The sequence below is a fragment of the Akebia trifoliata genome, chromosome 11 (genome assembly GCF_017979445.1).
Source record: "Akebia trifoliata isolate Shusen 1 chromosome 11, ASM1797944v1, whole genome shotgun sequence".
Lineage (NCBI taxonomy): Eukaryota > Viridiplantae > Streptophyta > Magnoliopsida > Ranunculales > Lardizabalaceae > Akebia > Akebia trifoliata.
The window spans coordinates 4,959,055-4,971,801 of NC_141385.1; the positions used below are offsets into that span (position 1 = coordinate 4,959,055).

Here is a 12,747-nt window from a genome sequence, read left to right on the forward strand (position 1 = left end):
GGAAAGAAGACCAGGAGTCGCGTTGCAACCAAACTCCCCCACGAGTATAGCAATCAAATTCTTCCCCATAGATTATCCATGCATGTGTAGTGTAGCTAAGAGAACATTAATGAGAAATGAAAAAAAAAAAAAGCTTAAACCAAAATCATTCCTATTAAATTACAGCTCCATTCTTGTATAGCAACATTATAATCCGCCAACAGTTATTTAGGTTCATCACTCAGACCATAGAACCAAATGCATAGCCGGAACCAAAGTTTTGACCAAATATGCATCTCATACAAGACTAGTATAAAATTATGTTTCCAACAAGTTTAATTTATCCGAGAAATACAAAATAACTATATGCTTCAACCAGTGTTCTGCATGCCTGCAGCAATACCCTTCATGGTCAAGATGAGGGTGTCCTCAAGTCCGGGTGCATAATCACTTGTTGGGTTCAGCTTCACTAGCTCCGCAGCAGGCTTGCTCGATTCAGTAATCTCCCTTGACAGGTGAGGCCTCATCTTCACGTGATAGCTTGGGTCCCGGATTCGCTTGAGTGTGTAGGCCTGGCATACATTCAGGGTCGTGATGTACGAATCACGAAGACGGAGTCTCTGTTTCAACGAAGGGTCCCCTTCAAGAAGATCCTTGTGACCAGCAATCTGCACAAATGGAGGGGAGGGGGGTTAAGTTTCATTTAGCGCTATTAACTTGACCAAAGATTCATTTTAATGGAAGAAAATGAGTGGAAGGCCTTTTACCCGGAGAAGAAGACTCTTGGTTTCTTCATATTCAGTTCTTAACCGTTCTCCAAACGACCACAACTCCTCAGACACTAGGAGTTTGTCATACAAAGCAGCGATACCTGGGTCTCCCTTCGCGAACACCATTTCAACCAAGTCAATTGTGACTCTGAAGAATGGCCACTCGTTGTACATCTCCTGCAACATTTGGAGATTCTTGATGTTCGTTTCAATGGCATGCTTGAATGCACCCCCAAACCCGAGCCACACCGGGAGATGAAACCTTGTTTGGGTCCATGCAAAGATCCATGGGATCGCACGGAGAGACTCAATTCCTCCACTTGGCTTTCGTTTCGATGGACGACTCCCAATGTTCATCCGGCCATATTCCAACTCCGGTGTTGCCTGCAATCATTCATTTATAGAAAGGATAGAGGTAAGGAAACCATCTAAAGGAGCATGAACCCTCGGCGTAAAGTTCCAAATAGACTACAATGCAGGGTATTTGAAGAACACTTACAAGTCGGAAGTATTCAACAAATCGGGGTTCTTGGAAGACAATCGCACGGTATTTTTCTGTAGCAACAACGGCCATCTCATCCAAGAGTGCACGCCATTCTGGCTTCGGTGAAACTGGGGGCTTCATCCCATGCTCAAGTGTAGCAGCCGTGAAACGTTGGAGAGTTCTAAAACACAAGTGCTCTTCCCCAAAAGATTGTTCGATAACTTCACCTTGAACCGTCACACGAAGCGACCCGTGAATAGTCTCAGGTGGCTGAGACAATATAGCAAGATGGGTAGGACCACCTCCTCTTCCAACTGTCCCACCTCGGCCGTGGAACATTGTTAGCTTCACCCCGTATTGTTTGGCAACCTTTATGAGCTCTTCTTGGGCCTTGTATAACTGCCAAGCAGCGGAGAGACGCCCCGCATCTTTACCAGAATCCGAGTACCCAATCATAACTTCTTGCTTTCCATCAATCCTATTTCTATACCAGTCTATTGAGAAGAGACGAGCCACGGCAGCAGGAGCAGCATCGAGATCTGCAAGCTTCTCAAACAACGGTACAACCCTCAATGGATTCTTCACACGGCATTCACGCTGTAAAAGCTCCACAGCGAGCACATCAGATGGTGCTGTTGCCATTGAAATGATGTACGCACCAAAGTTGTCAGAAGGAAGTTCTGCAATGACATGGAACGTGTCGAGAACATCAGCGATTTCTTCAGTTTTCGGAAGATCGGGACCAAAGAGTGGGCGCCTTCCACGGAGTTCGGATAGGAGCCATTCTTGGCGTTGTTCCTCGGACCATTCACGGTAGGATCCAATGCCAAGGTGATTTGTTATGGCATCTATAACATCCGTGTGCCTGTCTGATTCTTGCCTTATATCGAGCCTCACAAGTGATAGACCAAAGGTGGAGACTTGTCGCAAGAAGTCAAGAAGGCTTCCATCAGCGATTGACCTATCGCCACAAGAGCAGAGTGATCTATAACAAAGCTCGAGAGGCTCCAAGAACTACAGAATAGAAAAGAAGGGACTAGAAGTCAGCTAGAACTCAACCACAAACTTTGAATTCATCATACATAAGGATTCATCCTAACTTTTATTTGCTTTTTCAGATTGAAGCTATTAGACCCTATTTGAGAATTAAAAAAAGAAGGTACTCTAGTTCTAATGTATCTACTTGAATATTATACAAGCTATTATTATTAGCAAACATGTATCACTTCTAAAAACTGTAAGGTTGAACTCAAACGAAAATACAATGATAATTTCATCCAAATCTCCCTGTGATTTCTATAGAAATAGGGCATGTTTCAAGAAAAGGCAGACTTGATTATTTGATTGCTTAATCCATATAGTAAAAAAATATATATAAAGATGAGAGAGGCAGACCTGTTCAACGTTAGTATAAGTTGCCTCCTCTGCAATGTCAGAGATCTCGTTGGCTAATAAATGGCGAGAACGCTCACGTGTCTGATAAAGCTTATCCCTCACATCACTGAGGATTACACGATAAGGTTCATTCGAGGAACTTGTTTCCAAAACTCTGTAACCAGAAGTAAAAAAATAGGAGATCAATAAAAACCCAACCCCAAGACCATGCTAGATGAAAGTTCTTGCATTCCAAAATCAAAAAGAACATGCGGGGAATGAACCAAACCATGACATACCTATGTAGTGTTTTGCATCTTTCCTTGAGGACCTGTGGAGTTCCTCGGCTCGGACACGAAGCTCATCACTGCAACGCCACATAGATAACTGCAAGTAGTGATTGTAAATTAGTGGAATGATCATGGTTTGAAAACCCCATTTTCAGATCACTAAGAACCCAGTGAGACCGAATTCATTCGGAAGAGTCGTCTAAGAGCCGCAAGTCAAAAGCAGTTCAAATGGATTTGAAAAATGTAAATTTATATTTAAATGATATTTTTTTTTCTTATAAACTCGATTGTTAGAAGCTACTATCACAAAAGAAGACATTTTATATAGAACATGAAAGGACAAAACGGCATATAGACAATTGAGATCAATAGAATTTCATACCTCGAACATAAGTTCCTCAATCTGGGAATAGTACAAGTTAGCCGCCATCATTCTAGCCAATAAACATACATCCCTAGTAACTTCAGGAGTGACCCTTGGATTTCCTACAATCCATATTAAACACATATTAACCCACTAAATCATCATAATTTAGAGAAGCATGGACACATATCTGGACATAATTATATAAAGATGCAAAAATATAACATACAGACATGCATATTCCTCCCTTCTAATTACTAACATAAAACTTCAGGGAAATAAAAAAGTCTCATTACCCCCTACCCACCCAAGAGAAGACAAAACAAAAGTGAACCGTGAAACAGAAAAACCAAAGCTACTGCGTCTTTGAGATCAATTTAGAAGCCCAAAATTTTTTGGAAATCTGAAGTAAACAATTTTTTAAGTCCTTTTACACCTATCCGATTCATTCACCAACAAAAATAACCATAAACTGAATAAAAAGATAAATAAATTTCACTAATAAGGTGAAATTTTAATTAATGAATCCTAGAGAAGGAACGCACCATCACGGTCACCACCCATCCAAGAAGAGAACTGGATGAGGGGGGCATTGTAAGGAACTCGCTCATTTATCCCAATGTTCTTCAAAGCTGTGTCAACCCGGCGTAAAAATTTTGGAACACCCTTCCAGATTGTCTCATGGAAGTAGCTCATCCCTGCCCTCATCTCATCTTGTGGGGTTGGAGGAGTTCTACGGATTTCATCTGTACGGAATGCAGCTTGAATCTGCATAGAAAGGAATAAAACTATGTTCAACGTGCTTGGCATTAACGTGAATAAGAGAACCATATTTTGGAAAAATCTAAACCCTTAAAGTCCTCCTAAGAGTAATAATAGAATCAATTTGCACATTCTCTGCACCATCATAATTTTTATTAGATGAAACATAAAATTGTAATTAATGATAAATGATAACCAATATTCTTCAATAAGGAAAGAAATAAAAAGTCAGAAATATTGCAGAAGAATACTTGGGGTGTCGATCACAGGTGCTACACCCTTCTAGATGAGCTCATGCAACATAAATTGGAACTTAAATAAGTATAACAGCTCCAAATCATATCTAAATATGCTTCCAATTCCAAATATTACTTTAGAAGAATATTTATTTTGGTGCCCCAATAACCAAATCCTATGTGTCCTACACAATCAAATAAAAGTATAACACTTCATTAAAAGAATTGTAACATTTTTTCGATAAATGAGGATAGATAATTCAGAATGGGGAGAAAAGATCTATGCAACTCAGATATCAATAATTATTGATGTTGGCAAGAATATAAGGTGACAGCTTAGTTGCAAAGATTTTTCTGAATGGAGGAGTAAAGCCCAACAGGTGTCAGGTTCCAAGACCCTTGGCTTTCAGAACCAAAACTTTTTTTTTTCTTGATTATCTTTTATTATTTGTGTACAATATAAATTTAAGTTCAATTTGACGTTTTAATCATAAAAAAGTAACAATATGTTTATATAGTGTGTTCTTTGTTTTACAGGCTACAAGACATTCATGTCATACATCAAATTAAAGGTTTGTTATAATATTTGAAAGTATTTAGCTTCTTGGGGGAAGATAGAATAAGCCAAGAAACCCCAACCATGCAGACATATTCCATTCCGCTAAAAGAGACTATTTAAGGAAATATTATTGCATAACAATTAGTTCCTATACATAGAAAACATGGGGAAATATCCCTGGACAGATAAATACATTAAATCCCAATAATAAAAACTACCGAGCCGCGTACAACGCCAAACCTGGCTTGTCAGGTTCACAAAAGAGAATCTACCAGAATATTAAGGACTGTTGGCCAGACAGATGGCTGAATTGTTTGAATCACGATAGAATGGATAAGGTTGCTGAAAAAGAATAAATTGCCACTAAAACTGGAAATAATTTCATTCGGACTGTTTTGAGAGTGCCACAAATGTGAGGCAAAGAGTTCATTTTTGGAAACCCACGCTTTGGATACCCAACATTCTCATTGGTCCACGTGTATGGAAGGGGATTTGAATTTTAAAAAATACCCAGATCCCACCACGTTGAGATGCCTTTTATACACATGGACTAATGAGAATGTGGGGTCTCTGGCGGGGTCTCCAAAATCACACTCCGAAGGGTAAGCTTCGTCTAGTCAACTGCCATCCCACAGTTGGTTTGACACATTGCAAAGTAACTTGAGGTCACAGATTCAAGTTCAGCCTCCCCAACCAAAAATAATAAGAAGAAGAAGAATAAGAATAATAATAAAGTAGAGTTACAGAAATCTTATTTTAAAGCCAAGTGACCCCCCAAATTTAGATGAGAAAAAATATTTGGGAGCATGGTCTAAAGTTTTGCATAGTTTTGGACATTTTGGCAGAAACTGGAATGAAACATTGACCTCGATACATTAAATGTTTCAGTTTTGCCGCTGAAGATTTTGGATTAGATAGCCTAGGATTTTCACCTAACCCGAAACATTGCTTCAAGATGAGATTTTAGACCTTGTATTGAGAGTTTGTTTACCTCTCTTTGAAGAGCCTCATCAAGCTCTTGCTTATCATCAGGAGTAATGTCCTTGGCATACAATTGAGCCAAACAATCCCGTATCCTGCAAAAGGGATGCAGAAGAACAATGGAGTAAAATAAGGACCAAATTAGACAATTTTATGCAACACCATTAGAATTGCTCCGTGAAACAACCTAAGAATTTCTAATTGAAGCGGAGAAAAGGGAAGATTTTACGGAAAATAGCCAACAACAAAAAAAAGGGTCAAAGTCTCAGTAAATTATCAAAAAATTTCATTTTTTTTAATTACTCAAAATAATTTAAATCGTTGGACTGCCCAGCATTTTAGTGACTCCTTGGACAGTCCAATGTTCCATGTTATTTTATGAATTTGAATGATGAAAATGCCCGCTAAAAGTCAAAATAGTAGAGGACATTTTCGGTGTTTTAGTGCAAAATACAATATAAAATGTTGGACTGACCAACAAGTTACTAAAACGGGGAAAGTCCAACGCTTTAATTCGGTTTTAGTAAATAGTAAATATTAGAAAGATGGTGTTTTTTTAAAATTAATGAAACATTTTACCTTTTTTTGGTAATTTTCCCAAGAATTTAAGGAAAATAAAAGTAAAATAAGATCTTAAAAGCAAACCTTCCATGCTTCTGAAGCAAGGATCTTCGGACTGATTGAGTAGGATGAGCAGTAAAGACTAGATCTATAGTCTGATTCTTCAAAGCATCGAAAACTTCTTGGGGAGACTTCTTCAGCTGCACCACAAGTCTCTTGATAGTCTCTTCAATGTCTGATTCAGTAGTTGCTGAGTTCTCATCAGCAAAATCACCCTTTTTAAGCTTGATTCGTCGCCTGTAAGCGATCTCAACCTCCTCAGCCAAGTTGGCCAAGTTAAGCATGTGAGAGAACGATTTCGCAATGACAATGGAGTCCCCAGGATCCAAACTTGTTATCACACTCCCAAGCTCTTCAAGCTTCTTAGGGTCGTGCTTCCCCTCATACTCAGCAGAGAGTTCATAGCACTCTTGAACCTTAAAAACACAAAGTATGATTTAAGATAATTTTGATCAGTTTTTTCTTCAGTCCAAAACATTAAATTACTCGAAATCATTTAATGGGTCCAATTAATTAATCACAATTGACAAAGAAGCTGATCAAACAAAAGAAAATGCATGAATTTAACAATCAACCTTTCAATGCAAAATGTTAGTTTTCAAAGTTTCTTTATGTAAATTTCTCAGGTGGATTCATGGGTAATGGTTTATTTTGATCTAAAATCCGGTAGTGCTGCAAACAATTGGTTCTATCTTCTATGTTCTATCCGCCTAAGACAAAAGAATTTGGAAAAAAGTCTGAAACTAAAACCTTTTATATAGTGTGGACTTCTCATAAATCAAAATCACAGAAATTGCAATCCAATATCAAATAATGAATTCGGTATTTTTCAAATCTGCTACATTTCACAGAATTTGTAAATCAGAGATCCCTTAAAACCCATCAAGAGGTCAAACAGTGTCACACAGTGACATAGACAACATAGGTATTATTTCAAAACTGAATTTAATCTAAAAAAATGGAACAAATCTGAAACTAGAACTGTTAGAACAGAGTGGACTTCTCATAAATCAAAATCAACAGAAATTCCAAACCAAAATATCAAATACTGAATTGGGTAAGTTTCAAATCTACCACATTCACAGAATTTGTAAATCAGAGATCCCTTAAAACCCATCAAGAGGTCAAACGGTGTCACAAGATGACATAGACAACATGGGCATTATTTCAAAACTGAATTTAATCTTTAAAAAAATGGAAGAAAATCTGAAACAAGAACTGTTAGTACAGACTACAGAGTGGACTTCTCATAAATCAAAATCAACAGAAATTCCAAACCAAAATATTAAATACTGAAATGGGTAAGTTTCAAATCTGCCACATTTCACCAAATTTGTAAACCAAATATCCCTTAAAACCAATCAAAATCCAAACAACTTCACAAACAGAAATAAGAAACATGCATATTGTTTCAAAACTAAAACAAGCAAAGGAGAATAGAAATCAATCCAAACATACAGTTTCTTTAATATCGTCTCCATGTAAATCCTGAAGGATGTCGAGAAACCGATCCAAAAGCAGAGCATCATACTCTATAAGCTTATCGTCCTCCGAAACCTTCGCAGGAACCAAAAGCCTTAACTGTGCATCAATCGAAGCCAACTTCTCCAAGTTCCGAGCCATCTCTGTCTCCTCTGAAAAACCTGCTAAAGTGAACCATAAATTAAAGTTTAAATTAGCACCAACCCATCGATCATCGATGTAAACATGAGTAACGAGTAAGAAGAAGTGAAGATGATTGAGAAAATTTGGAGATATGGGTTTGTATCTGAAGAGTTTGAATTTGAAGATCGATCGTCAAAGATGAAAAACAAGATCAAATCCTCAAATGGGTTAATGTGAGTGAGAAGAAGTGAAGAAGATAGTGATAATTTGGAGATATGGGTTGTACCTGAAGAGTTTGAATTTGAAGATCGATCGTCAAAATTGAAAAACAAGATCAAATCCTCAACTGGTTTAATGTGATTCAAGACTTCTATCTCTATTTATAGAAGAAAACAGAGTTCGGACTTCAGAGTCTCTCTCTCTCTGTCAATTTCAGTAACACGGTCTCAGTCAACAAACACAGCTTTTTCTCTTCAGAATATGCTTTGTTGATACTTTCTCCCTCTTTTTGATTTCTCTCTCTCCATTAATAAGAAAACTCTAATTTTTAATTCGGAATGAAAATAAGAAAATCTCTAAATTTCAGTGAGATGTGATATTTGGTAGATTTTTTTTTTATTACAAAAATTCCCTTGGAGTTCTGACAACTCTAAGGGAACCTTCTTTATGAAATTTGTTACCCACCAACCCTCACTTTATCAAGTTTGTTACCAAGCAAACCCTGGAGAATAGTCACAAAATTCATCCAAATTTTCAAATTATTGGTAAAATTCTTCAAATTATAGGTTAGTCTATTAATTCAATAAATTGACAAATTAATCAACGATTCATCAATTAATCCTGAAATATGATAACATTTTAAGTTTTCACCTTCAAATTTTAGTTTTGCCAACATTCAAACATCAAGAAAAAGATAGAATTTAAAGAGAGATTGAAGATGATAGATTTTGGTAAAAATTTAATAAAATATTTTATATAATTTTAAAATTTTCTAAAAATTATCCGAATTGAATCTACATTGTTTAAATTTGAGAGTTCGTAGTCATCCATTTTCAACACTTATAATGAAGTTAAAAATATGAATTTTTTTTTTAATCTGAATTTTTTGATGAATCTATATTGCTGTGTCGATGGATTGCATTTTTTCTTATAATTCATGTAGGCCCAAAGAATTTTAGTAAGATTTGAAATCTTACTAAGTTAGTCATGGTAACATGATTCATAAAGTAAGATTTGTTCAAGAAGTTACAAATTTGATAAAAGTAAGGGGGTTTTTGTAATAAATTTATAATAAATAGGTCGGCCGAATAAATCTCTCTTTTTAATAATAATTATAAATGGAAACTAAATACTTTTCTAAGGAAAACTTTATGGTTTCTATTTGTAGTCTTGGATTCTTTCCTACGGTGATGGTGGCGGAACTAGTGGGAGGTAGTATAATTGGTTTAAAACTCATCAAGAGTCCAATTTGACTCGGTTGAGTAACATGGATACCGATTTGACTCGGACAAGCCCCAGTGGTTGCAACTCATCTTGTTCACAATGTTTGGACTCCCCATGCTTACCTGATTAATTTCTTATTTCAATTGTTGTTAAAAGAAAATTATTTTAATAATTAGTTTTCATAATTCCTATAATTTTCTAATTTTAGGTAGTTTTTAGTAGGAATTGTTGTCTTAATTTTTCTTTTTCTTCTTATTCTTGATCTAAAAACCCCATCACAGAAATGATATCGAAATTTATGTCGATGAGTCATCGTGATCTCAGAAAAATTTTAAATACTAAAACTAAGGACATGACTTTGCTCCGTTAGGTTGTGTGTTTTACGGGAACAGGAATTTGCTATTTTGAAAGTAATGTACTAAGCTGATAAACTAATGACATGACGTCATGTATAGTAAATGAGAAAAAGTTATTAGTCACTGAGAAAATTTGGGAGCAATATAAGTATTTTATTTTTTGTAACTTTTCAATACACATGTCGTCGTGCTATTGGTTCATCAGCTTAGCACATAACTTTCAAAACACCTTTTTTCACGTTGAGAAACTTCTTAGGATTGAGATGTTAACGTAAGGACTACTCCCAGCCCAAAAGGATGTGGGATGGGAGTTAGTCATCTATATTGGGTAACTCCACGATATCAAAAGTACAGGGTTCAATGTTTAACAATAAGAAATAATTATTTTCAATGATTTAAATATTTTTTTATTTTATTTAAAAAATAAGATTTAGCATCTATTAATCTATATTATAATAAAAATAATAATATTACTTAAAAGAGAATGTCAATGTCTAATACTTCATGAAGACATTAGCATTGTCCAATACATTTTTTTTCCAATGATACCTCTATTTATTTTTGTCTTTTAATGAAAAAGACAAAGTTCTGTTAGTCTTTTACATAATAAATACATGTTTACATAATAAATGTTATGTCAACATAATAAATATATTTATTAATGATATAATAAATATATTTATTGTATAAATAATTAATATACCCTTCTCTTTTTTACTAAAAGATAAAATAATAAAGAGTATAATTGGAAAAAAAAAGTTTTAGACAATACTACTATCCCGAAATTTTGGACCTTAATATTTTTCTTATTTAAATATAAATTCATTTAAATAAAAATAAAAATAAAAAAGTAATTTTAATGATTTTATGAGAGCTAGATGGTGGTATTCATTTGTGATAAAGGGTAATTTTGATTTAGCCCCATGGTTTCCTGTGAAAATTAGAAATACCTCCAAATTTTCAAAAGCTTCCCACATCGTTGACCACGGGTGTGGTATTTGTTTATTTGTTTGTTTCCGTGGCATAAATTTGATAAATTAAAGGGTATTTTTTTAACCCCTTTGGATTCTGGTGAAAATTAGAAATACCTCCTAGGCTATCAAATTGATACCAAACCCTTTGACGACAACCATATATTAACTGGTAAAATGACTCAAATACCCTCATTTTCAATAGCTTGCAAAATCTAACACAAAAACCCATTGGCTTCAACCTCATCAATCCATTTTCACCGTATTAAGATCTGAGCTTCGAAGTAGTTAGGATCTTAAGGGCACAGACATTAGTAAAATAAATTTATTATAAAGGTGATCCAAGAAGATTAATTTTAGGGGTGAAAAATCAAGGTCCTTAACAATAGATTGAAGATGAGAAGTATTTTGCTCATTTCTCTTAAACTCTCATGTAAGATGGGAATTCAACTTTTAACGAAATTCTCGTTTTGGTTCTCTATTTATTTTAATTCCCAAAATATGAAAAGCGAGATTGCAAGATTTGCGAGATTCACATTTATAACTATTAAGATTGTCACTTTGAAAGAAATTTTTTTTTTAGTGATTGTGCTACTTTATTCATCACTTTGAAAAACCTATGATCTCACTCTTCATATTTTGAAAATGAAAATGAACAATGAGTCAAAATCGGAATTTGATCATATTTAATTCAAAAATGATAATTTACCCTATATATAAAAGACTAATGATAATCTAACTCTCTTTTTCTAGAGGTCGCTCATATGCTCCTTGACCTGGTTATTATAAAACCATAAATCTTTTTCTTGTATATCCCAAAGCAAAGGATATGCAATTTTTTGATGAGAGTATACAAGGAGTGTTTGTAAAAGGAGCGTCAAATTATCACAACTCTATATAAAATTATAGCATCAAGAAACTAAATTTTCTTTTTGATAATTTTTTATGTAAATTTGTTAATACTAACTTCTTTAATGTTGTCGTGCATTGAGATATAGCGATTTGTGAAAAATGTAGTGGTCAACTAGCTATTCAAACATGATATATCTTAAGTTCCTTCTCCATCACAGATTGATTTTTCCAATAATACAATTTTTTTGAAAACCCCAACCATCACAATTGTCGTTTGATGGTAAATCTCTATCGAGAGCTGAAGCCAGTGGGGAATTTGCAATGAGAGCACTTGCCCCCACAAGAATTTTAAAAGCTTATAGATTAATGAGCTATCGTAATATATATTATGGGCAAATGAAAAAATTTATCACTATTACCCCCACACAAAAAAAAAAAAAAAAAAACTCTTTATTACCTTCACAAAATATTTTTTTCACTTTAAATTGCCCCCCACAAATTTTTTTCTACTCTTAGTTATCCTCACGCAGGCAAAATCCTAGCTCCGCCCCTGGTTGAGGTTAGTATTTTTCTTACAAAAACACATTTGTCATGTTTATGATAATTTATATGAATCATCATCATATTGTTTACAAATGATACAAGACATTTTCCCATATTAAAAACTATGGTTTAAATTAAAAAAAAAAAATTGACCTAATTGAAATTGAAGGGTTTAGGCTTGATTCATTAACCACGACACAAACATGTCGTACATGTCTCTTTCACTTTCTTTTATTCTAACTAATAATCAACGTATATCCTATTCAACCCACTATGTCACTTAGTTAAAAAAATATTTTATAGATTAGTTGATTTTCTTTTATTTATTTAACAGACGATGTCACGTGACACGAAGCACACGTTAGTAAGGATCCTAATTATGTGCCCCACGTTCGGTAACATTAAAAGTAAACTATCGTACAAAGGTCTAAAGTATTATTTGTGCGGACTGTAAATTCCAGTCGACACAATTATCGTATTATGTAAGGACACGTGGAAGAAAAAAATTACATGACGAGGATCCAGGATCATTGAAATGGTCCGGATCCGGACTAACA

The 12,747-nt window shown here is 34.8% G+C and overlaps 1 protein-coding gene across 1 annotated transcript; it reads right to left on the reverse strand.

The window, feature by feature from the left end:
• Positions 1-120: 120 nt before the first annotated feature.
• Positions 121-8,550, reverse strand: LOC147390509 (phosphoenolpyruvate carboxylase 2-like). Its single transcript, XM_086457977.1, is given in 12 exon segments — positions 121-647; positions 747-1,133; positions 1,249-2,247; positions 2,629-2,762; positions 2,765-2,782; positions 2,907-2,994; positions 3,280-3,383; positions 3,807-4,029; positions 5,810-5,894; positions 6,445-6,836; positions 7,879-8,066; positions 8,312-8,550. Coding segments are annotated over 11 exon segments (2,892 nt in total). The 5' UTR covers positions 8,044-8,066; positions 8,312-8,550; the 3' UTR covers positions 121-350.
• Between the last annotated feature and the right edge of the window lie 4,197 nt (positions 8,551-12,747).